This window comes from Balaenoptera acutorostrata, chromosome 6, assembly GCF_949987535.1.
Source record: "Balaenoptera acutorostrata chromosome 6, mBalAcu1.1, whole genome shotgun sequence".
In the NCBI taxonomy this organism is placed as follows: Eukaryota; Metazoa; Chordata; class Mammalia; order Artiodactyla; family Balaenopteridae; genus Balaenoptera; species Balaenoptera acutorostrata.
The window spans coordinates 14467824-14492908 of record NC_080069.1 but is presented as its reverse complement, the minus strand read 5'-3'; the positions used below and the strand labels follow the sequence as shown (position 1 = coordinate 14492908).

Genomic DNA, 25085 nt, shown 5'->3' with positions numbered 1-25085 from the left:
TTAATAATATATATAAAATATATTATATATATAATTATATATATAATATATTATATATATATATATATAAAGTTATAGAGAAAGCTTAAATGACTCAACAGAATGTAGAAGAACAGAAAGAAGCATAAACATGGAGAGGTAACTATAAAACTTACAGTCCGATGCTAGCAAACTCCCAAATATATCAGTAAAAACTAAGGTCAGTAGTTAAAGAGCATAGATTTTTAGACTGGAAAAACTCTGCAAATGGGAGTGTAATTTGGAGCTAATTCTCTAAGAATTACCAGGTCAATGTATACCAAGAATCTCAAATTGTTCTACCTTTTTAACTAAATAATACCATTTCTAGTAATTTATCGAAAAGAACTAATCAGAAATTCAATCATAGAAATATACACATATAGCGACATATAAAACATTACACGCAAGGCAATATTCTTAAGTCATTAAAATAACACATTAATATACAATAGGATGACAATGTTTATGTTATAATGCTATGCAAAAAATAACAGGTTCCCCAAACCTTTTCTACAGTAAGAACTATAGTTTATAAAGTTTAATTTTCTTTTCTTTTCTTTTCTTTTCCTTTCCTTTCTTTTACTAGTGCATGGAAGAGAGATGAAAATAAGTTGTCAAAATGTTAACAGAAGTCACTTCTTGATGTTGGGCTGTTGGGTGACCAATTTCTTTGCCTCAATATACTGTTTTGATGCCTATGACCATGAAAATGTGTTATTTTTGTAATCAGAAAAATAGTTATTTTCCTTCAGTAGAACTCATAGTGCGTTTCAAAAATACTTTATATGCAGTATAATTTGAGGCTAACACTGTCAAGAGAATTTACATTTGCACATTTCCTTATAGTTTTGCGTGTGTGTGTGCATGCATGTGTGTGTGTTACCTTGTATGAACTTTATAAGAAACTTAGGGTAGGTATCATTATCATCATCCCCTTTTCACAGATAAGGAAAGTGAGGGTCAGAGAAATTATAATATCCTAGCTTATAAAACTTTGTCTGGTGCTTGTTTTACAGATTGTTTTCTCTGTGCCAATTTTTCAAAATATGTACAGGCTACTGAAATATTTTCTAAATGTATGGATCAATTTCTATAACATTACCAAACAGTATGAGCAATGGCTGAACTTAATGAATATGCAAATATATGCACACACATCTCAGTCTCAGTTGGTACTTTCCCACTACTATAGGAGCACCAGGGCCAAGCAGCTGTCCAGATGTGACTCCTTAAGCTGTAACCACAGACATAAACACTTCTCATAAATGAAGAACATTCTCACGATCTTGACACTGCAATCTCTTAGCAACTTCCCAGTGTCATTAGGAAACATTCCTCAATCTCCCAAAGAAGGCCTGAGGTTTTTAACTTTATTATTTTTTTCAGTTTGTAAAGAGAAGTAGGGGAAGATAAAACTGGACAGCTTGGGGGGACAAAATCTTCATGTTGTGTGGGACGTCTCAGCTACCTACAGTAGCCAGCATGTCTTTGGTCCTGCTTTCCACCCTCTGGCTCATCGTTCAAGCTCAAGGTAAGTACTAATATATTGACAGTTCCAAAGAATTGTTTCATCATTGTCACATCTTTCCAGAATAGGGAGAGAAAACTAAAGAAAAGTTTTTGTTATCAAAGCTGAACTGGAGGAGTAACTTGTTCTTCTCAATATTTCCCTTCTCAGTGGAAACTGTCTTCCACTCAGTTTCAAGAAACCAGCCAACAAAAACCTTAATTTTGTCAGTATTACCTCTCTTTCTCTAGCAATAGCCATAAAGCCGACTCCTGAACTAGAGCCCTATGAAGTAGTTCGTCCTAAAAAACTACACATTTTACACAAAAGAGAGATGCAGAACAACCAGACAGAGAAGCATGGCAAAGAGGTAAGCAATGGGATGACCGTGGGATTTTGCTGTCATCTAAAGAGACAGTAAAGGACCTTTTTACTAGTAGAAGTCATGTCACAGTCAACATCTAGTAGTTTAGTCTTGAAGCCCATTTACACAAATGCTCCCCTTTGCCCAGGAGAGGGCATAGGATTTCTCTAAATGCTTTTACAATTAAGCAGCAGGAAGGGAGTTAACTCCCACACTGGCTCAGAAAAAATAAAAGTTTGGGTGTTTCTCCAAGTCTGTGGGGGGAACAAAAAAAAAAGGAGGACAGAACGGCAGTATATCTAGGAGGAGACGTTCCTTGCCAAGCCCACCAAACCCATGTCTCTTCCCTACCCTCACCCCCTGGCCCCACTGAATTGCCTTTTGTCTATAATAGAGAAATCATATTATCTCATTAATTAACAAGATTTTAAAAATGTATTATAGATATTAACTTTCTGACTATTACATTTGTAATTATTATTCTATACAGCTACCTATATCATTATATTATAATTATTTTAGATAGACTCATAAATATAAATTATCATTATATTATTAAATATTTTTAGGAAAGATATGAACCTGAACTTCAGTATCAGATGATATTAAATGGAGAAGAAGTCATTCTTTGCCTACAAAAAGCCAAGTAAGTTGTATTTCCTGCAAGTCTAACCACTGGATTATACCTAAGAGAATGTGGAAAAATAAATCTTCTTGAGACTCTACACTGTAATTTGACATAGAAGACATGAAGCATATTGAGCATTAGATTCTAATAGTTGGTGTTAATATTATCTAAGAAGTTTGATGTTTCCCTAGGAAATTGTATGCAAAGAGTAAAACAAACAAAGCTGCATGAATGACTTTCTTCCCTGCTGCTTTTGGAATTTACTGAAAATATTTTCCACCCAGATAAACTGAAACCTTTGATGTGACTTTCCATTACTTTTTGTTGCTGTTGTTGTTCTGTAAAGCATTTTTATTTTTTTAAACATCTTTATTGGAGTATAACTGCTTTACAATGGTGTGTTAGTTCCTGCTTTATAACAAAGTGAATCAGCTATACATATACATATATCCCCATATCTCTTCCCTCTTGCTTCTCCCTCCCACCCTCCCTATCCCACCCCTCTAGGTGGTCACAAAGCACCGAGCTGATCTCCCTGTGCTATGCAGCTGCTTCCCACTAGCTATCTATTTTACATTTGGTAGAATATATATGTCAATACCACTCTCTCACTTCGTCCCATCTTACCCTTCCCCCTCCCCGTGTCCTCAAGTCCATTCTCTACGTCTGCGTCTTTGTTCCTGTCCTGCCCCTAGGATCCTCAGAACTATTATTTATTTATTTATTTATTTAGATTCCATATACATGTGTTAGCATACGGTATCTGTTTTTCTCTTTCTGACTTACTTCACTCTGTATGACAGACTCTATGTCCATCCACCTCAGTACAAATAACTCAATTTCATTTCTTCTTAAGGCTGAGTAATATTCCATTGTATATATGTGCCACATCTTCTTTATCCATAGGTTGCTTCCGTGTCCTGGCTATTGTAAATAGTGCTGCAATGAATATTGTGGTACATGATACTTTCTGAATTATGGTCTTCTAGGGTATATGCCCAGTAGTGGGATTGCGGGGTCGTATGGTAGTACTATTTTTAGTTTTTTAAGGAACCTCCACACTGTTCTCCATAGTGGCTGTACCAATTTACATTCCCACCAACAGTGCAAGAGGGTTCCCTTTTCTCCACACCCTCTCCAGCATTTATTGTTTGTAGATTTTTTGATGATGGCCATTCAGACCGGTGTGAGGTGATACCTCATTGTACTTTTGATTTGCATTCCTCTAATCATTAGTGATGTTGAGCATCCTTTCATGTGTTGTTGGCAATCTGTATATCTTCATTGGAGAAATGTCTTTTTAGGTCTTCTGCCCATTTTTGGATTGGGTTGTTTGTTTTTTTGATATTGAGCTGCATGAGCTGCTTGTATATTTTGGAGATTAACGCTTTGTCAGTTGCTTCGTTTGTAAATATTTTCTCCCATTCTGAGGGTTGTCTTTTCGTCTTGTTTATGGTTTCCTTTGGTGTGCAAAAGCCTTTAAGTTTCATTAGGTCCCATTTATTTATTTTTGTTTTTATTTCCATTTATCTAGGAGGTGGGTCAAAAAGGATCTTGCTGTGATTTATGTCAGAGGGTTCTGCCTATGTTTTCCTCTAAGAGTTTGATAGTGTCTGGCCTTAGATTTAGGTCTTTAATCCATTTTGAGTTTATTTTTGTGTATGGTGTTAGGGAGTGTTCTAATTTCATTCTTTTACATGTAGCTGTCCAGTTTTCCCAGCACCACTTATTGAACAGGCTGTCTTTTCTCCATTGTATATTCTTGCCTCCTTTACCAAAGATAAGGTGACCATATATGCATGGGTTTATCTCTGGGCTTTCTATCCTGTTCCATTGATCTATATTTCTGTTTTTGTGCCAGTCCCATACTGCCTTGATTATTGTAGATTTGTAGTATAGTCTGAAGATAGGGAGCCTGATTCCTCCAGCTCCGCTTTTGTTTCTCAAGATTGCTTTGGCTACTCAGGGACTTTTGTGTTTCCACACTAATTGTGAAATTTTTTGTTCTAGTTCTGTGAAAAATGCCATTGGTAATTTGATAGGGATTGCATTGAATCTGTAGATTGCTTTGGGTAGTAGAGTCATTTTCACAATATTGATTCTTCCAATCCAAGAACATGGTATATCTCTCCATCTGTTGCTATCATCTTTAATTTCTTTCATCAGTGTCTTATACTTTTCTGCATACAGGTCTTTTGTCTCCTTAGGTAGGTTTATTCCTAGGTATTTTATTCTTTTTGTTGCAGTGGTAAATGGGAGTGTTTCCTTAATTTCTCTTTCAGATTTGTCATCATTAGTGTATAGGAATGCAAGAGATTTCTGTGCATTAATTTTGTATCCTGCAACTTTACCAAATTCATTGATTAGCTCTAGTAGATTTCTGGTGGCATCTTTAGGATTCTCGTTGTATAGTACCATGTCATCTGCAAAGAGTGACAGTTTTTCTTCTTCTTTTCTGATTTGGATTCCTTTTATTTCTTTGTCTTCTCTGATTGCTGTGGCTAAAACTTCCAAAACTATGTTGAATAATAGCAGTGGGAGTGGGCAACCTTGTCTTGTTCCTGATCTTAGTGGAAATGGTTTCAGTTTTTCACCATTGAGAACGATGTTGGCTGTGGGTTTGTCATATATGGCCTTTATTAGGTTGAGGTAAGTTCCCTATATGCCTACTTTCTGGAGGGTTCTTTTCATAAATAGGTGTTGAATTTTGTTGAAAGCTGTTTCCACATCTATTGAGAATATCATATGGTTTTTATCCTTCAATTTTTTAATGTGGTGGATCACATTGATTGATTTGCGTATATTGAAGAACCCTTGCATTCCTGGGGTAAACCCCACTTGATCATGGTGTATGATCCTTTTAATGTGCTGTTGGATTCTGTTTGCTAGTATTTTCTTGAGGATTTTTGCATCTATGTTCATCAGTGATATTGGCCTCTAGTTTTCTTTTTTTGTGACATCTTTGTCTGGTTCTGGTATCAGGGTGATGGTGGCCTCGTAGAATGAGTTTGGGAGTGTTCCTTCCTCTGCAATTTTTTGGAAAAGTTTGAGAAGGATGGGAGTTAGCTCTTCTCTAAATGTTTGATAGAATTCACCTGTGAAGCCATCTGGTCCTTGGCTTTTGTTTTTGGAAGATTTTTAATCACAGTCTCAATTTCTATGCTTGTGATTGGTGTTTATTTTTTCTATTTCTTCCTGGTTCAGTCTCGGAAGGTTGTGCCTTTCTAAGAATTTGTCCATTTCTTCCAAGTTGTCCATTTTATTGGCATAGAGTTGCTTATAATAATCCTTCATGATTCTTTGTATTTCTGCAGGGTCAGTTGTTACTTCTCCTTTTTCATTTCTAATTCTGTTGATTTGAGTCTTCTCCCTTTTTTTCTTGATGAGTCTGGCTAGTGGTTTATCTATTTTGTTTATCTTCTCAAAGAACCAGCTTTTAGTTTTATTGAACTTTGCTGTTGTTTCCTTCTTTCTTTTTCATTTATTTCTCACCTGATCTTTATGATTTCTTTCCTTCTGCTAACTTTGGGGTTTTTTGTTCTTCTTTCTCTAATTGCTTTAGGTGTAACGTTACGTTGTTTGAGATTTTTCTTGTTTCTTGAAGTAGGATTGTATTGCTATAAATTTCCCTCTTAGAACTGCTTCTGCCAAATCCCATAGGTTTTGGGTGGTCGTCTCTTTACTGTCATTTGTTTCTAGGTATTTTTTGATTTCCTCTTTGATTTCTTCAGTGATCTGTTGGATATTTAGTAGTGCATTGCTTACCTCCATGTGTTTGTACTTTTTACAGTTTGTTTTCCTGTAATTGGTATCTAGTCTCATAGCATTGTGGTTGGAAAACATACTTGATACGATTTCAATTTTCTTAAATTTACCAAGGCTTGATTTGTGACCCAAGATACGATCTATCCTGGAGAATGTTCCATGAGCACTTGAGAAGAATGTGTATTCTGTTGTTTTTGGATGGAATGTCCTATAAATATCAATTAAATCTATCTGGTCTATTGTGTCATTTAAAGCTTGTGTTTCCTTATTTATTTTCATTTTGGATGATCTGTCCATTGGTGAAAGTGGGGTGTTAAATTCCCCTACTGTGATTGTGTTACTGTCTATTTCCTCTTTTATGGCTGTTAGCATCTGCCTTATGTTGAGTTGCTCCTATGTTGCGTGCAAAAATATATACAACTGTTAGGTCTTCTTTCTTGGATTGATCCCTTGATTATTATGTAGTGTCCTTCTTTGTCTCTTGTAATAGTCTTTATTTTAAAGTCTATTTTGTCTCATATGAGAATTGCTACTCCAGCTTTCTTTTGATTTCCATTTACATGGAATATCTTTTTCCATCCCCTCACTTTCAGTCTGTATGTGTCCCTAGGTCTGAAGTGGGTCTCTGGTAGACAGCATATATACGGGTCTTGTTTTTGTATCCGTTCAGCCAGTTGATGTCTTTTGGTTGTAGCATTTAATCCATTTACATTTAAGGTAATTATCGATATGTATATTCCTTTTACCATATTCTTAATTGTTTTGGGTTTGTTTTCGTAGGTCTTTTCATTCTCTTGTGTTTCCTGCCTAGAGAAGTTCCTTTAGCATTTGCTGTAAAGCTGGTTTGGTGGTGCTGAATTCTCTTAGCTTCTGCTTGCTTGTAAAGATTTTAATTTCTCCATCGAATCTGAATGAGATCCTTTCTGGGTAGAGTAATCTTGGTTATAGGCTTTTCCCTTTCATCACTTCAAATATCTCCTGCCATTCCCTTCTGGCTTGCAGAGTTTCTGTTGAAAGATTAGCTGTTAACCTTATGGGGATTCCCATCTATGTTATTTATTGCTTCTCCCTTGCTGCTTTTAACATTTTTTCTTTGTATTTAATTTTTGATAGTTTGATTAATATGTGTCTTGGCGTGTTTCTCCTTGCATTTATCCTGTATGGGTCTCTGCGCTTCCTGGACTTGATTAACTATTTCCTTTCCCATATTAGGGAAGTTTTCAACTATAATCTCTTCAAATATTTTCTCAGTCTCTTTCTTTTTCTCTTTTTCTTCTGGGATCCCTATAATTTGAATGTTGTGTTTAATGTTGTCCCAGAAGTCTCTGAGACTGTCCTCAATTCTTTTCATTCTTTTTTCTTTATTCAGCTCTGTGGCAGTTATTTCCACTATTTTACTTCCAGCTCACTTATTCGTTCTTCTGCCTTAGTTATTCTGCTATTGATTCCTTCTAGAGAATTTTTAATTCCATTTATTCTGTTGCTCATCATTGTTTGTTTGCTCTTTAGTTCTTCTAGGTCCTTGTTAAACGTTTCTTGTATTTCTCCATTCTATTTCTAATATTTTGGATCATCTTTACTATCATTACTCTGAATTCTTTTCCAGGTAGACTGCCTATTTTCTCTTCATTTGTTTGGTGTGGTGGGTTTTTACTTTGCTCCTTCATCTGCTGTGTATTTCTCTGTCTTCTCATTTTGCTTAACTTACTGTGTTTGGGGTCTCCTCTTCACAGTCTACAGGTTTGTAGTTCCCGTTGTTTTTGGTGTCTGCCCCCAGTGGTTAAGATTGTTTCAGTGGCTTGTGTAGGCTCCTGGTGGAGGGGACTGGTGCCTGTGCTCTGGTGTATAAGGCTGGATCTTGTCTTTCTGGTGGGCAGGACCGCATCCAGTGGTGTGTGTTTGGGGTGTCTGTGAACTTATTATTGTTTTAGGCAGCCTCTCTGCTAATGGGTGGGGTTGTGTTCCTGTCTTGCCAGTTGTTTGGCATGGGGTGTCCAGTGCTGGAGCTTGCTGGTTGTTGAGTGGAGCTGGGTCCTAGTGTTGAGACAGAGATCTTGCGAGAGCTCTCACCAATTAATATTATGAGGGGCCGGGAGGTCTCTGGTGGTCCAATGTCTTGAACTTGTGTCTCCCAACTCAAGTCTGAGACCCAACTGGAGCACCAAGACCCTCTCAGCCACATAACTCAGAAGAAAAGGGAGAAAAGAAAGAAAGAAAGAAAAGAATAAATAAAATAAAGTTATTAAAAAAAATAAAGATATTATTAAATTTTAAAAATTTTTAATTAAAAAAAAAAAAGACGAGAGCAACCAAACCAATAAACAAATCCACCAATGATAAGAAGCACTAAAAATAATACTAAGATAAACATAAAAATCAGAAACTAGTCAGTCGCATACAGCAAACCCCAAGTCTATAGTTGCTCCTAAAGACCACCACCTCAATTTTGGAATGATCTGTTGTGTATTCAGGTATTCCACAGATGCAGGGTACATCAATTTGATTGCAGAGATTTAATACGCTGCCCCTGAGGCTGCACAGAGAAATTTCCCTTTCTCTTCTTTGTTCACACAGCTCCTGGGGTTCAGCTTTGGATTTGGTCCTGCCTCTGCATGTAGGTCACCCTCTGGCAACTCTTCTTCGTCCAGACAGGAGGGGGTTAAAGAGCTGCTGATTAGGGGGCTCTGGCTCACTTAGGCCAGGGGGAGGGAGAGGTATGGAATGCAGGGCGAGCCTACAGCAGCAGAGGCCGGTGTGATGTTGTACCAGCCTGAGGTGCACCATATGTTCTCCTGGGGAAATTGTCTCTGGATCACAGGACCCTGGCAGGGGCGGGCTGCACAGGCTCCCAGGAGGGGAGGTGTGGATAGTGACCTGTGCTTGCACACAGGCTTCTTGGTGGCAGCAGCAGCAGCCTTAGCATCTCATGCCCATCTCTGGGGTCTGCGCTGATAGCTGCGGCTTGTGCCCATCTCTGAAGGTCATTTAGGTGGTGTTCTGAATCTCTTCTCCACGTGCACCCCGAAACAGTGGTCTCTTGACTCTTAGGCAGCTCCAGACTTTTTCCCGGACTCCCTCCCGGCTAGTGTGGCGCACTAGCCCCCTTCCGGCTGTGTTCACGAAGCCAACCCCAGTCCTCTCCCTGGGATCTGACCTCCAAAGGTGGAGCCTCAGCTCCCAGCCCCCACCCACCCCAGCGGGTGAGCAGAGAAGCATCTCAGGCTGGTGAATGCTGGTTGGCGCTGGTCCTCTGTGCGGGAATCTCTCCACTTTACCCTCTGCACCCTTGTTCCTGCACTGTTCTCCGTGGTTCTGAAGCTTCCCACCTCTGCCACCCACAATCTCCGCCCGCAAAGGGACTTCCTAGTGTGTGGAAACTTTTCCTCCTTCACAGCTCCCTCCCAGAAGTGCAGGTCCTGTCCCTATTCTTTTGTCTCAGTTTTTTCTTTTTTCTTTTGCTCTACCCAGGTACGTGGGGAGTTTCTTGCCTTTTGGGAAGTCTGAGGTCTTCTGCCCGCGTTCAGTAGGTGTTCTGTAGGAGCTGTTCCACATGTAGATGTATTTTTGATGTATTTTTGGGGAGGAAGGTGATCTCCCCATCTTACTCCTCTGCCATCTTGAAGGTCCTCTCCTCCATTACTTTTATAATAACATATATCTAATGCTTATTCAGGGCACACAAGTTTGAGATAGATCCCAGGGGATGGGGCTCCACCAAGTTCTATAATAGTCAGTAAACTTCTCCCTGAATGCAATGGTCTTTCATGTGTATTTATGACCCAACACCCTACAGAGATCCTTTGGAGGCTATATCCTTGGTTCAAAGAATCCCAAAATAATCCATTTGAAGGTAGAAAAATTCCTATGTAATTTTTCTATCAGTAAAGTATTTCAGGGTATTTCTTTCCTCAGATCTAAGAGGTATAACTAATGCTTTGATTTGCTTCAGGAGCAGACTTCTGATGTTGGAAAAGGACCAGTGGGTCAGAATGCCAGCTCTTTCTCACTGTAGACATTATCATTCCTTTAGTACTGATGATCATACAGGAATATTAGCCTTTATTACCACCATGAGAGTATCATGCAACTTTCTGCTCTCTACAGGCATCTCCTGGGGCCAGACTACACTGAAACATATTACTCACCCAGAGGAGAGAAAATCACAACAAGCCCTCAGAACATGGTAGGTTCCAAATGCTTTCTGGGACTCTTACTTGGATCTGCTCTTACTTGGATCATCATAAGATTCATAGGTTCAAGGAAAACTTTAAAAAAATTAAAGGACTTGAAAACAGGGTGCTCATCTAAGACCAATGAGATAACAGATGAAAAAATTTGTATCTTTTTTAAGAGATAGAAGTAGTAGGAGGCTTCCAAGTGTTGCATTTTTAGAAGCAACCAAAAGTCTGCTTTCCCCTAAACCATCTTATCAATAGGTTAGAAATATTCTCCCCTAGGTACTTGAAAGGTCATGTCACTGTTTACTGTTTTCTAATGATATATGCATTTATCCTGAGATCAGCAAAGGTATATCAATTATTTAATTAATATAATTTTTTATCTGGTTAAACCACCATCATATGAATAATGCCAAGGTATAGATATCAGACATAGAGAATCAAGGCCAAGGAAAAACAGGAAGAGAATATAAAAAGACTCATTTGTAGAGTATTACCAAGCTAAGCGAGTTTCTCAGAGCCACCCTCCACGGTGCCCCAAACATCTATGTTTCTATAAAAAAACAGACAAGACTTATGCCACAGAACGACTGTCCATTCCTTTCTCAAATCAAGACTCTCATTTCATGGACGTCTGGATTGTTGCTAACATTGACCTCTGGGGAAAATATCTGATAAATTAATTCATGCTCAAGTGTGAATGGCCAGTGATATCTTAATGTGGTACCTTTTCCAAGTCGTCTATAAGAAAATGTTTATGATGACAAGGTTTCTTACAAAGGAAAGAAAGACACAGATGGATTTTCAGACCCTGAGGCAAGTCAGTTTATTTTGAGCAAGAGTTTATTCATTAGCTTTCTTGGACCATTCTACATAAGTGAGCCACTACTTTGCTTCTACAAAGCGCCAACCATGTGTGAATCTCTAGTTGTAGATACATTCTCTGGGCTTTGGATGCTGGTAAAGGGTTGCCACTAACACACTAGTTAAAATAATGAGTTGGACCCGTTAGTCTGAGGAGCTCAGGAGTGGTGGTGTGGCCCCTTGAGGACTCTAGAATCTGGAAAAATGAATACCTCATTTTATTGATATGTGATGCACAATGGAGCTTGCACAAGGGAACTAAATTCTCAAAAGTTGGCACTCAAACCTGAGAGCTCTTGGGGAGTGCTGTAGATCCCATGGGGGAACTGGCTACTTCTCAAATGCAGCATCCACTCTTGCCATGAGTCTATTTAGATTCAAATTCCCTGGACTTTTCTTTAGTGTGAATTAGTATCAGAAAGACAGCTCAGCCACCAAATATGGAGAGTTTCCAGGGTCAGTGGTGGAGTAGTTCATGAAACCACTGAGGTTCTCAATGTTTTTGTTTCTGGGAACTGGTCTGGCCACAGCCACTACTTGAAGAACTTTCCTACATATTCAAGATAAGAGCTTTCAACACAACTGTGATATGTTTATTTTTGTAGTTAAAAAAAAAAACAAACACATTTTTTCCAACCTTAGGAACACTGCTACTATAAAGGACACGTCCTAAATGAAAAGGATTCTGTTGCCAGTATTTGTACTTGTGATGGGTTGAGGTGAGTGTCACTTGCAAAAATGTTAAACATCAAGCACCATTTTGTTACACAAAATTGAGTCTTTCTGAACACCATATCTTCTTGCTATCTTGGTAAAATTGTCTCCAATAATAAAATGTTGAATATATGTGGTTAAAATGAAGAATAATGTATCATCCTTGCACTCATTTCATTATCTGTGGTTCTAGTAAAAGTTAAAGTTAGCAATTTTTAAACAAGTACTACATTCTGGAGCATGATGATATCTGGATCCATTTTCATGTTTATCACCCACTCTACCACTCACTCCCCAAAACTACCTGTTTCATTTTCTTAAAGATTCTACCCTGCAATTGTCATGGTTGAACATAATTTTTAGAAGTTTGTGTGTATGGGTGTGTGTGTGTCTGTGCGGTATTTCTGTTTACTAAAGTAATTCTTGCCAATTAGGGAAAATTTGTAAAGTGTGAGAAAGCACAAATACAAAATTATCCACCATAAAATTTTACCTCTGTGTATCGCTATTATTAATATTTTGTCATGGTTGCTGCCTTTTATGCATATAGACAAATATATCTTTTACATGATTGAAATATGAAATAAAATATACATGATTCTTCTGCCAACCTGGGACATACCACATGACATCATAAGCCTTTTCCCAGATCATAAAATACCTTCATAGATGTAATTTTTAACAGCTGTGTTGGCTTCTAATATTCCATCATATGGATTTACTTTGTATTTCTGAACTAATTTTCCTTCTAAGAAGAGAAAATCTTTAAGTTAATACTAATTACAAACTGTTCCTCTGGCTGATCTGCTCATCATTCTTTCTCTCTTCTGGGGTTCTTGGTATCTAAACATGCCTTTACTGCATTTTCCATTATACGTCTGGGACCTGCCAAGAAATATTTGCTAAATGTGAAAATAAACTATGGTGTAAATTCCAAATTCTTTGGGATAGCTTCATCTTAGTACTTCTTATTCAGAATTCTCTGGGTAATTAAAATAGGCTCTATTTTAGTATTGACAAATACTGGGTATAACTTAAGTTAGCAAAAGTTAGCTGCAAGGCCTACGAATGAAAACTCTGTGTGTGAGCTTGGGATTGAGGGAGAGGTATCCCTCCACTCTGGTCAGTGGATGTGACTCTGGCAGACGATCTTGAAATATGAGCCTCTGTATCTCACAGGGGATACTTCACACATCACAATCAGAGATACATGATAAAGCCTCTGAAAATCACAGACCAAGAAGAACATGCTGTCCTCATATACAACCAGGAGGAGCTAGACCCAGCTAATCACACCTGTGGTGTAAGAAATGTTGGCAGGAAACAGGGCCTTATTCGAACCTCAAGGTCACTCAAAAGGCCAGAGGTGAGTGCAGCTTTCCGACCAACATTCGTTTCAACTATCTCAGTAATGATATATGAAATACTGGTGCACCCAGCAATGACTCGTATGAGTAAAGCCCAACCCTTATTTACTTATTTAAATCTCTTTGTAAGCTTTTTAATCTCTTAGGTTGAAGACATTATTAACAATGTTCTTTCACTCTTTGTAAAGAAAGACTTTCTTCAGGCTGAGAAATACATCGATCTCTTTTTGGTGCTGGATAATGCCTTTGTGAGTATGAAATATAAGTACTTCTTGGCCAGTTAAGTCAATTTTTAAGTTTTCTTATCAAGCGGACACAAGCAATAAACTATTCTAGCTGAAAATACAAAGCCTGTCCACCTGATTGTCTTGTCTGTTCTACCTGCTTTGTCAGAAATAGTTTTCATTCATCCCCCCTTTTAAAATCTTCTACCAAAATATTCAGATATTGGAAATATACTTAATGCCAGATAGCAACAGTAAAACAACCACAATAACTAGAAACATAAAAGAATGGGTTATTAATATCTTTTTAAAGTTCTCACTATAATACGTAAATATAGACATAAAACTATATACACTTTACAAATTATATTCATATGGTCAAAAATACTAGAATCTGTGCTTCTAACTCTCAAATACTGCTTTATAACCAAATTTTAATAATATTAAATTGGTTTAAAAACATTGAAATTAATTTGATTTATTCAACTTAATTTGAATTGAAATTTTATATGAATGCCAAATTGTTCTCCTGCCAAAAACTTCTTACATTTGAATTAGAATTTGTTGAAACAGATTCTTATGTAAGATAGACGTGGAATGAATAGACATTTATTTACATTGAAATGTGTAATTTTTCTTAGAATGTAAAATCCTGTACCCCATCAGCTTTCTCACTTTAATTTGTCGTTTTAATTACTCTTTGCATTTTGTGTTTTACAGTATAACATGTATAATAGGAATATAACTTTGATAAGAAGCTTTGTGTTTGATGTGATAAACCTACTCAATGTGGTAAGATATTTGTTCTCTAAACATGTATTTCCACACAGGAGCTTAGGGCTTCCCTATGTGTTCACCAAATAAGGAGCTGGGAGAGTCACAATGGCTTATGGCCAGCAGTTTTGGGAAATTTAGCAGATAATGATCAACATCAAGGTAAAATCACATATACTGTAGCAAAGGCAACTTCTAGGTTTTCTATTTTCAAAATTCGGATACATTTATCCATCACTTGTGGTCAGTAAAATATCTAAAATACTAAAGAAATCTCTTCTACTATATAGCACAGGACACTATATTCAATATCCTGGGATAAACCATAATGGAAAAGAATATGAAAAAGAATATATATATATATATATAACTGAGTAAGTTTGCTGTACAGCAGAAATTAACACATTGTAAATCAACTATACTTCAATCAAAATTTTTAAAATAAGAAATCTCAAACATTTTCATGAGGAAAAATGTTCTTTCCACAGATTTATAATACCATAGACATTCAAGTGGTCTTGATAGGTATGGAAATCTGGTCTGATGGTGATAAGATAAAGGTGGTACCCAACACAGGTGTCACCTTTAACAACTTTCTGAATTGGCATCGTTCTAACCTGGGGAAGATGAAGATCCATGACCACGCTCAGCTACTCAGGTGAGCACACGCTGGACAGGGCCAGGCCTATTTTGGCAGAGAAGATAGTTATCCCAAAGGTTTCTTGGCAGAGATTCCTGTTCAATTCTACCTCCCTGATCAGATGTCAGAGAGCCTAAAGTTCTACTAATAGCAGTTCACCTGTGAGATTATTGGAGACCCATGTCAGATCACTAAAATCGACTCTTGGATGTGGGATAGCCATCTGTGGTCATTATAATGCTATAGAACAGCAGAAGCTTTTCTGGGGCCTCATGAATATGAAAAGGGTAGGGGAGATAGGGAAATCTCAAACATAGTTGAAAAAAGCTGATGGTTCCAAAGATTCAAATTGTGACAATGTACCTGTAACTTTCACACAGTGGAGTTGGCTTCAGAAATCGAATTACAGGACTGGCAGCCTCGAATTCCTTGTGCTCCCCATCATCTGTTGCCGTTATTGAGGTTTGTAAAAATATAGCTCCATGAGGTTCTATAACCTCCAGGAGGACAAGCACAATGTCTTATTCAGAGTTAGCACAATGTACATTTGCTGAGTCAGTAAATAAAAGTAGAAATGAACCTCCTGCTAGATCACTACACTGAAGATTCCTTGGATTATGAAACAGAATATCTCTTTACATTGACCATCTCAGAGGTTTCACTCTTTAGTTTGTGTTAGGGAATAAGAACAGGAAGATTGGGACATAAAGGGAATCCAGGTACCCTCTGGGGCCCAAGGCAACTTCACATTAATCATCCTTAGTATCTATGGCCAGGAAGGTCAGACAAAGTGCATGCTGGTGTCATATGGCCAAACACTACCAATGTCATAGGCATCACGGCAATAGTTTTTGGAGGTTTTGAGTACATACTATGGTGTATTTTAGTACTTCTTATGAAGAATGGAATTACCATAATTTAACCATGGTTTACCAAGAATTCATCATTAATTCAGCAAATATTGATTGAACACTGGCTCAATGGTTAGATTCCCAGGAGGCAATCATTTCAAATGTTTATGCAACAATTTACAATAACCAATGACAGGGGAAGAAGCTCAATGATTCAGTAATTTTCATCTGTCAAACTATTTTTTTGTAACACTGAACATTGGCAAAAATTAACAAATAACTGAATAAAATCAGAAGTAATAGATATTTCTATTTGTTTTCCAGGGTAAGAGAAAGAATAGTGTCTCTCTTGTAGGAGTGATGGCACATGAGTTGGGTCATGTCCTCGGTATGCCTGATGTTCCATATAACACCAACTGTCCCTCTGGGAGTTGTGTGATGAATGAATATCTGAGGTGAGCCCTTGTCACCCTAGAGAAAAAGATATTTCTTAAATCTTAAAGAATTCAGATGCAGCCTATATAGTTGGATGGACATTTTTTTTACGTAGGGCTTTGCTTCCTGCTAATTCACCCTCCAGCTTCTTTTTTCTTTTCTTTTTTTTTTTTTTTTTGGCTGCACCACACAGCATGTGGGATCTTAGTTCCCCAACCAGGGATCAAACCCGTGCCCCCTGCATTGGAAGCACAGACCCTTAACCACTGGACTGCCAGGGAAATCCCCACCCTCCAGCTTCTTGATGTATAGGATTTACCAGCTAGCAGAGTTCATTATTAAAGATCTCCAAATATGCCAAGATAGAGTTTATAAGTATAGTGACCATGTTATTTTAACTTAAAATAATATATTTTCTAAAAATATTTATCTAATTAAGATGATGACAACATCCTTATAAATCCCCATCACCAATCAATTCATTTTTATGTTATTAATAGTTGCCTTTTAATTCCAGGCACTTTGCAAGGACTTGGGATAGAAAAATGAATAAACATACCTTGCTTTTGAAGTGTTCATAAATAGAAAGATAAATATGTCCATAGAACCTCTAATTCTGCAATTATTTCCTTTCACTATTCATTGTTATTATCGCTTACCTCTTAGCCCTTGGCGAGATGAGTGAATGAAAACAAATGGCGAGGCTCATCACTGCTGCCCTTTAGGACAGAAGTGAATCCACACGGAAATTTGAATTCTTCCAACTCTACAACTGGGTGTCTAGGAAAAGAATTTTCCAACCAGCATAGTATGCATGCTCTATCACGCTCCACATATAACATGGTCCATTTATACTAAAATTGGAATTTTCATTGAACTACGTAATATAGTTAGACAAGTCAGATTCTCATGTTGACTTATCACTGTGTGTCATGGTATTTCTCATTTTTCTTCTGGTTACAGTTCAAAATTCCCAAAGGATTTCAGTACAGTCAGTCGCTCACATTTTAAAAAATATATTTTATCTCAAAAACCAAGATGCTTGCTGCAAACATTGGTTCCTAAAAATATGATGATAAAACCAGTGTGTGGGAACCAACTTCTGGAAGTAGGAGAAGTCTGTGATTGTGGCTCTCCTGAGGTATGAAAATATCCACGGTTTAAAACATTTACTAAAGAGTTATTGTTGCATAAGAATTATACTGTTTTCTTTTTTTTTTTTTTCCTTCAAAATGTTCTTTTGGAAATTCTTTTTAAAGACAAACTTGGCATCTTAGTAAAAAGTAGGCTTGTGCTTGTTTTCAGTACTGCTTTTAGTAATCTTTTGAAAAGCACTTCAAAGCCAGGATACACTTATGACATGATTTTATGAAGTTCAGTGTAAAGAAGTAAATCATTAACTATAGCATGTCACTTATGATCTTTCCTAGATATATTAGTCAGAAATTCCTAAATCACATAAAGTCACAGCTGATCATTTGTTGAGCAATAACAATTAAAAGTCTAGAAGTAAGTTCTCTCCATAGAAAAAGCTGGCCTTCTCTCATCAAACCAGTGTGTAAAGGAGGAGAAATTAAAACAGAAGGAGAAAAAAGAAAAATCACACAAACCTGTAGGAAATGGGTTAACATAGAACGTCTAAGATAATTACTATACTTCTGCTAATCTTCATAAAAATCTGACCCCTTCAAAGCATCAGTGTACTCTAAAGAATGTCTCTGATAGAATGTTTACTAGCAATCCCAGACTAGGTTTCTAAAAGAAAGCATTCTATTTTCTTAGCAATCTTCTTTTACTTTGAAGACTAAGAAAATGAGTTACTATTTGAAGAGAATTTTTATGTGTCAATCGCAAAATGCTTTTATAATCACAATCTCATTACTCACAACAAATCTACAAAATAGGTTTGTTATTTTCCCAATTTAGAAAAGAAGTGAGACTCAGAAAATTTAAGTAACTAGATCCAAGGATACAAAGCTAGTAATTGGTGAAGCCTGTTGCAACCCAAGACTTATCCATTACTTTAAGAGGCTCTATGACAATGGGGAAGGCATGTAATTTCCCTATGCCTGAGTTTATTTATTCAGAAATTTTAAGCTATTGAATTATATTAAAAGTTTACATGGTGCAACTTAATCATTTGCAAAGAATATTGCAAATATTCTCTTAATTATAATGAGATATGAAATTTACAAATGATGTGATACTTTGCAATAGGTTAGACTTATTCTTACTTCCTTACATTCCCATGTGGTTTCTTGGGTGGAGGATCATTGAAGTTGTTCACAATCCTTGGTATTTCTAATTTCAGCAGGTAAATTACATGTATTCAGTACATACAGACACACATACAAAAAAAGAGGGAGGGAAGGGAGGAGGAGAGGAGAGAGAGAAACTACTATATATATGATGTATAATATCTAATAGTCTTTAAGTATATCATCCAACTGCTATACTGTTTCCATATCTTGTTGATTTTCTTCTTCTGTAGTTGAATAAACTCAGACAGTTAGAGAGTTCGAGCTTATGAACAACTGAATTTTTAAACAACTGTTTTCTTATCTAAAAAGTAGTGTATATATACTTTATATAGTATCCTTTAGTGAAAAATCCAGTTTTCCATGATCTTATATGCTACTTTATTATTTTTCTGTACGTATTTAGGTATTTTTCTAGATTTAAAAAATAATCATTCTATCTGTCTAGATATTATCACACAACCGGAATGCTATTTTAATGACTGTAACTATGTAACACACTTTAATATCTTTAATAGAAAATTTCTTCACTGGCTTTTTTTTTTTTTTGAGTGTTTACATAGCAATTATTCAGTGTTCATTCTTCCATAAAACTCGCGGTATTTTTTTTTTTTTTGTCAACTTGCCCACAAATACAATTGAGATTCTGGTTGAAATGTGTTAAATTCATAATTCACTCTGAAGGCCACTGGCATTTTCACAATGTTAAGTATTGTTTTAAAAGACAAGTTGCCTTTGAAGTTTTTCAGGGAAGTTATATAAAATGTTCTTCATGCAGTTCTTGCACATTTTGAAAGTTTATTTTGAAGTATTTTCAATTTTTTCTTTTTGCTATTAATATGTGTAATGTTTTCTTTTTTATTTAGGTTCTAATTTATTAGTGTTCTTGACATTATTTTATTGTTATCTTAAACAGCTATCTTAGTGACTCATTCAAAGTTTTTAGAGTTGATCCTCTCTTTTTTTCCTAGGTCAAGAATTGTATCACATATGAATAATGAAAGTGTGATTTTATGTTCCAATTATTATACTTTCATGTATTTTTTCACTCATAGCATTTGTCAGAATTTACATTAAAATATAGCCTATGAGTAAGTTTTAAAAATTAATTTTTATTGGAGTATAGTTGCTTTACATAGCTTATAAATAATTCTTGTCTTATAGTTTACATTATTGAATATATTTTTGCTATTCATCAGATAGATTTTATCATAATGATGCATAACTCTGTTCATAGTTTACTAATATATGCTTAAATAAATAATGGCTACCTAATTTGTACTAATTTTTGCCATCTATCACAATAATATTAGTTGTTTTCTCCCCTCAGCCTTTTAATATGATGGATTATATTACTTTATTCTGTACAGTTGAGTCACTCTTGCATTATTGGTGACAAAAAAACCCTGCATAGTTTGTAGTAGAGAGTTGTTATATTAATAAGCTAGTGTTTTACTAATATTTTATTCAAGTTTTTGCATTTATATTCATAAATGAGAATAGTATGTATGTGTATATTCATTACCAAATCTCATTATTGAAATTATGCAGGTTTGGTAAAATGAATTGAGAACTAAGAAAATTTTTTTCTCTATCTTCAAGCTGTTTGAATAGTATAGAAATATTGTCCTTTGAACTTTTAAATTAACTTACATGTAATATCATGTGGGCAAAGTTATTTGGGATAATTCTTGGATAATTCTATTTTTGTCCTTTTAGGAGGTAGTTTTCATTACTCAGCATTTTTTCTATTATTAAATTTCCTTGGTCATTTCCATTGGAATTTGTATAGCAGAGTAATTTAGTTTAAAAAGTGAAATTTCACTGTCATCTTGTACCAGAATTCTGTGCACCTAGTCTACAGGAAAAAAAAATACTTGAACCTACTTTCCCATTGTTTGTGTGCTTTAAAGGAATGTGCCAATCCTTGCTGTGAGGCCATGACCTGTATGTTAAAACCTGAAGCTGATTGTGGAAAAAACAGTAAACCATAACACGTAAGACTTTTTTTTCTTTGTTTCCAAATATTTTCATACTTCTATGTGATTTAAGAAAGATGTGACACTGAGTTCTACAATACACTAAAACACAATTTATTTTACATTTTTTAAACGACAGTTTCAGAAATGAAAAAAGCCATCAATATGAACGTAAATAGATCAGAGTTGTGTGTATACTAATATAGTAATGAGAAAAGTGGCTACTTTATCATCTACTAGATCAGGACTGCTGAAATCTGTGCTAAAATTTGTATAAATTTCTATTAGATAGTTATAACTTTAATACAACGTAGTATGACAGACAGAAAATTTTATTTAAAAAGGTCTCAATTAAAGAGCAAATTTTGTTCTTAAATGCTGGTCATTGAAACTTGCAGCATAGTCAGAAAATAACATTTAAGAACACACTACAAGGGGCTTCCCTGGTGGCACAGTGGTTGGGAGTCTGCCTGCCAATGCAGGGGACACGGGTTCGAGCCCTTGTCTGGGAGGATCCCACATGCCGCGGAGCGGCTGCGCCCGTGAGCCACAATTGCTGAGCCTGCGCGTCTGGAGCCTGTGCTCCGCAACAAGAGAGGCCGCGATAGTGAGAGGCCCACGCACCGCGATGAAGAGTGGCCTCCGCTTGCCACAACTGGAGAAAGCCCTCGCACAGAAACTAAGACCCAACACAGCCATAAAAATAAAATTAAAAAAAAAAAAAAAGAACACACTACAAGATTTAGCAATTTTATTCCTTTCAAAATGCCTCAATAATTCATAATTCACTTATTATTTTTGTGTTTCACACACTCCTACATGAGTTAGACTAGGAAACCTAATTGTTCTGAATATATTCCTTCCAGTGAAAAACAGTCTCCAAATCTAAAAATGGCAACAACAACAAAAAGTTATAAATAGGGGAAAGGTTCAGGATAAATTATATTAAAGGAGCTATTCTTACAAATCCCCACCCTTTCCTGAATTTCCTGAATCTTTTCTGGGATGGAACCTGCAGAGAGATTATAAAGGGAATAATTGACTCAAAGACCATTGACTATAACTTCCTCAAGGAAAGGCTCAGAAAGGTCATAAGATGAGGAGTATCATTCATTCTCTCACCAAGCATCATTGCACTCAGCTGAACCCCTGGTGTGATCCACTCTGCAGTGAATGCTAGACATTAGGCCCATTTTCTTCCTCTGTCACAGAGACCAGAAGCATAGCATCACAAAAAATATCCATTCAACTCTTTAGGGGCTTGGAATGATAGGTGGGCATGCCCCATTACCGGGCAAGATTGGCAATTTAGTATCATGGAAAGAAAATTGGACTTGGACTAAGGAAGCTTCAATTCTTTTCTTAGTTCTTCCCAAAACTAGGGACTTTAAGCCAAGTTCTTTAATTAGTTTTCTCACCTGTAAAATGAAGCTAATGATATTGTCTTTCAGCAGGGTTGTTAGCATTTTTAAAATTCTGTAAATATTTATTATCATTACATAATATTTTATAATTTATAATAACCATGGCTTCCAAACTTTTTTCTTTTGATCAGAGAATGAATCCAAAAATCCACTTCATTGAGATGCTACTTGCCAGGACAAGAATCAAGAAATCTAAACATGCCAAGAATCTTGCATATTCTCACTGTTGTCCTGAGATATATTTTGCTTTTCACTTGTCATTATGCTTCCTATATTTTTACCACTCCAGCCAACAGGTCAATAAATGTATTTAGAGAAGCTGCATGTTTTCTAAGCCTGATCTTTAATGTATTTTTAAGGACCCTGAAGCTGTTGTTTAGCTCTGCTCTTTGGAGAACAAAAGAAATTAGCCTTTGACTAAAACACCTCAAAATGTTCTGCTGAATTATGCAGGCTCAATTCAGAATTGTAAAGTGACAAGTGTCTTGTGTTTTAACCCCACTTTTATTTTAGTATAGTCCATGAAAATATAAGGCCATTTGAAGAGTGAAGTCTTCGGTGGAAGAAAGGAAAGCAGAGTTCCCGTGTCATTTCTTGCTCTTCAGTGTTCTGCTTACCTTGCTCTTAGAAATGTGGTATTTTTCTATATCATATCAAGACTAATTAAGCATTTTTAATTTTGTCATGTGTAATCCTCTCACCATCACACTTAATATTAATTTGGAGAAGTCTGCATTGCTCACACTGGAATTTAGCCACCAAGGAATGCTTCATTCATCTCTTGGCGTAATGAACCACAATGTCAATGAATAAAAGCACAACTTTTTGAGGATTTTCTGTGTGGTCATTTTCAAAAATGAATATTTTCTAGCTTCGCTATAGGTCTGTGTTAGACGTTAAAGCCTCACATAATTAGACAATTTTCCCTCTGGTCATTTGATGGCATTGCCATGGAGAGCTGGGCATCGTGATGGAGATGGAAAAGGTTACATCATATTTTAATGCCCAAAATGAAACGACTTGAGGCCAGTTGCACAAGACTAGACTTCTTTTTGAAGTTTCTCTAAACCCTTTTTAACAATTAAAATAATTGCCCACATTTCCACTGATGCCTGGGCTGGGAGAACAGGAACTTAAACATACTTCTAAAGATTAGCTTTTGAAACAAGCAACCTTCCAGAAAGCCCTGCTTGCTGGTGTCGGCTGTCTTCCCCTTCCTTGCTTCCATGTTATTGGTGGGTTTGTAACTACAAGTGTTACAGTGAAGCTGCACATCTGAGGTTGCTGGTAGCCCTGCTGCGGCCAGGACTTGTCAATATCCCCCACTGTCCACTGGTCTGATACAAACTCCCACCCAAATCTTCCAAAGAAAAAGGGTTTCTTTAGGTTTATTTCTCCCCTACCTCATACTCAGATAGAGGCTTCTTATAGTAAAACTGCTTGACCTGCAAGGATTATAGCCAGTGGCATGCTGGAGACAGCTAGTATTGGTTGTAAAACACAGCCATTACTAAAAAACCAGCCTGTAAAAAATTTATAATTAAATACATTATATTAAAACCTATATTAGAGCTCCCCAGAGAAACACCATACATACTATATTTACATTTATTCACTCTATATGATAAATAGATATCATATACATATGATATCTATTTATCATATACATATGACAGATAAATACATATCTACATCTATATCTATATCTATCTGTCTGTCTGTCTATCTACCTACCTATGTAAGAGAGAGAGAGATTGAATTTTGCTGTGAGGAATTCGCTCACACAATTATGAAGGCTGAGAAGTCCCCAGATCTACCATCTGGAGAACCAGGAGAGCTGGTGGTGTAATTCAGTCCAAGGGCAGGAGAAGTTGAGATGAGGTGCCCCAGCTCGAGCAGGCAGGCAGGAAGAGAAAACAGGAAAATTCTTTTTTCTCCACCCTTTGTTCTGTTTAGATCCTCAACAGATTGGATGATGCCCACTAACCTTGAGGAAGAATCTGCTTTACTGAGCCCTACGACCCCCCGTGGTGCAGTCAAGTTGACCCATAAGATTAGCAGTCACAAAAGCAAAGGACATACTGAAAACTTATCACTTCCTATTATACTACATTTTACTAACCTGTGCTCTTCTTGTTGTCTAGGTCTACCATAATCATGTGATAGAAATCTCATACAGATCTTCCTTGATTTATGATGGGATTATGTCCCAACAAACCCATCATTAAGTTGAAAATGCAGTTAATACACCTAACATCATAGCTTAGCCTCGCCTACTTTAAATGCGCTCAGAACACTTCCATTAGCCTACAGTTAGGCAAAATCATCTAACAAAAAGTCTGTTTTACACCAAAGTGTTCAATCTTGCAAGTAGTTTATTGAATACTGTACTGAAAGTGAAAAACAGAATGACTGTCTGGGTACAGAATGGTTATACGTGTATGGGTTGTTTCCCATCATGATTGCATGGCTGGCCGGAGGCTTTGCTTCCCTGCCACTGCCCAGCATCTTGAGAGAGGATCATACCGCATATCACTAGCCCGCGAAAAGATCAAATTTCAAAATTCGAAGGACAGTTTCTACTGAATGGGTATCGCTTTTGCACCATCATAAAGTCAAAAAATTGTAAGTTGAACCATCATAAGTCTGGGACTGTCTGTATACCCGTGTGCTACTCTGTGTAGTGGGTACACCTCTACTCTGTGTTCAGTGACGTCACATTAGTAGCTTTGAAATGGACCCTGGCGGGAGAATTTTATTACAGAAACAGGCAAGTGCTATAAATCACTGATTGTTTTGTGTATTGTCTATACTTCAGAAACTGATGGAGTAGTTTCTTATAATGCAGATTCAACTTAAAAATGAGTCTTTATAGCAATTACAATGTGAATAGCACAAAAAAATTGAGAGACTATTCTGTCAGTATTGGAAAACTATTATCCACTTAAACAAAGTCACTCACATCTTTGACAAATGAGAGAAATTCCAATATATATTTTTGTTGTTTCATTTTTGTTCATTTGCATAAACAAAGATACAAGTTCTGATATTCATATCAGAATTACCCTCATTCATCACTTGCAGCAGCTAGT

At 36.5% G+C, this 25085-nt stretch overlaps 1 protein-coding gene across 1 annotated transcript; it reads left to right on the top strand.

Moving 5' to 3' along the window:
• The first annotated feature begins 1386 nt into the window (after positions 1 to 1386).
• ADAMDEC1 (ADAM like decysin 1) lies at positions 1387 to 22803 on the top strand. The gene is made up of 14 exons (XM_007192769.3): positions 1387 to 1552; positions 1780 to 1898; positions 2462 to 2538; positions 10390 to 10468; positions 11970 to 12046; positions 13221 to 13407; positions 13597 to 13656; positions 14353 to 14424; positions 14895 to 15064; positions 15427 to 15508; positions 16222 to 16352; positions 17296 to 17473; positions 20504 to 20587; positions 22125 to 22803. The coding sequence occupies exons 1-13, from the start codon at positions 1465 to 1467 to the stop codon at positions 20582 to 20584; spliced, it is 1401 nt and encodes a 466-aa protein (XP_007192831.1). The 5' UTR covers positions 1387 to 1464; the 3' UTR covers positions 20585 to 20587; positions 22125 to 22803.
• The last annotated feature ends 2282 nt before the right edge of the window (positions 22804 to 25085 follow it).

Coding starts and splice junctions, on each gene's coding strand:
- ADAMDEC1 (XM_007192769.3), top strand. CDS start 1,465: ATGTTGTGTGGGACGTCTCAGCTACCTACAGTAGCCAGCATGTCTTTG. Junction 2,539..10,389: donor CTTTGCCTACAAAAAGCCAA/GTAAGTTGTATT, acceptor TGCTCTCTACAG/GCATCTCCTGGGGCCAGACT. Junction 15,509..16,221: donor CATCTGTTGCCGTTATTGAG/GTTTGTAAAAAT, acceptor TTTGTTTTCCAG/GGTAAGAGAAAGAATAGTGT.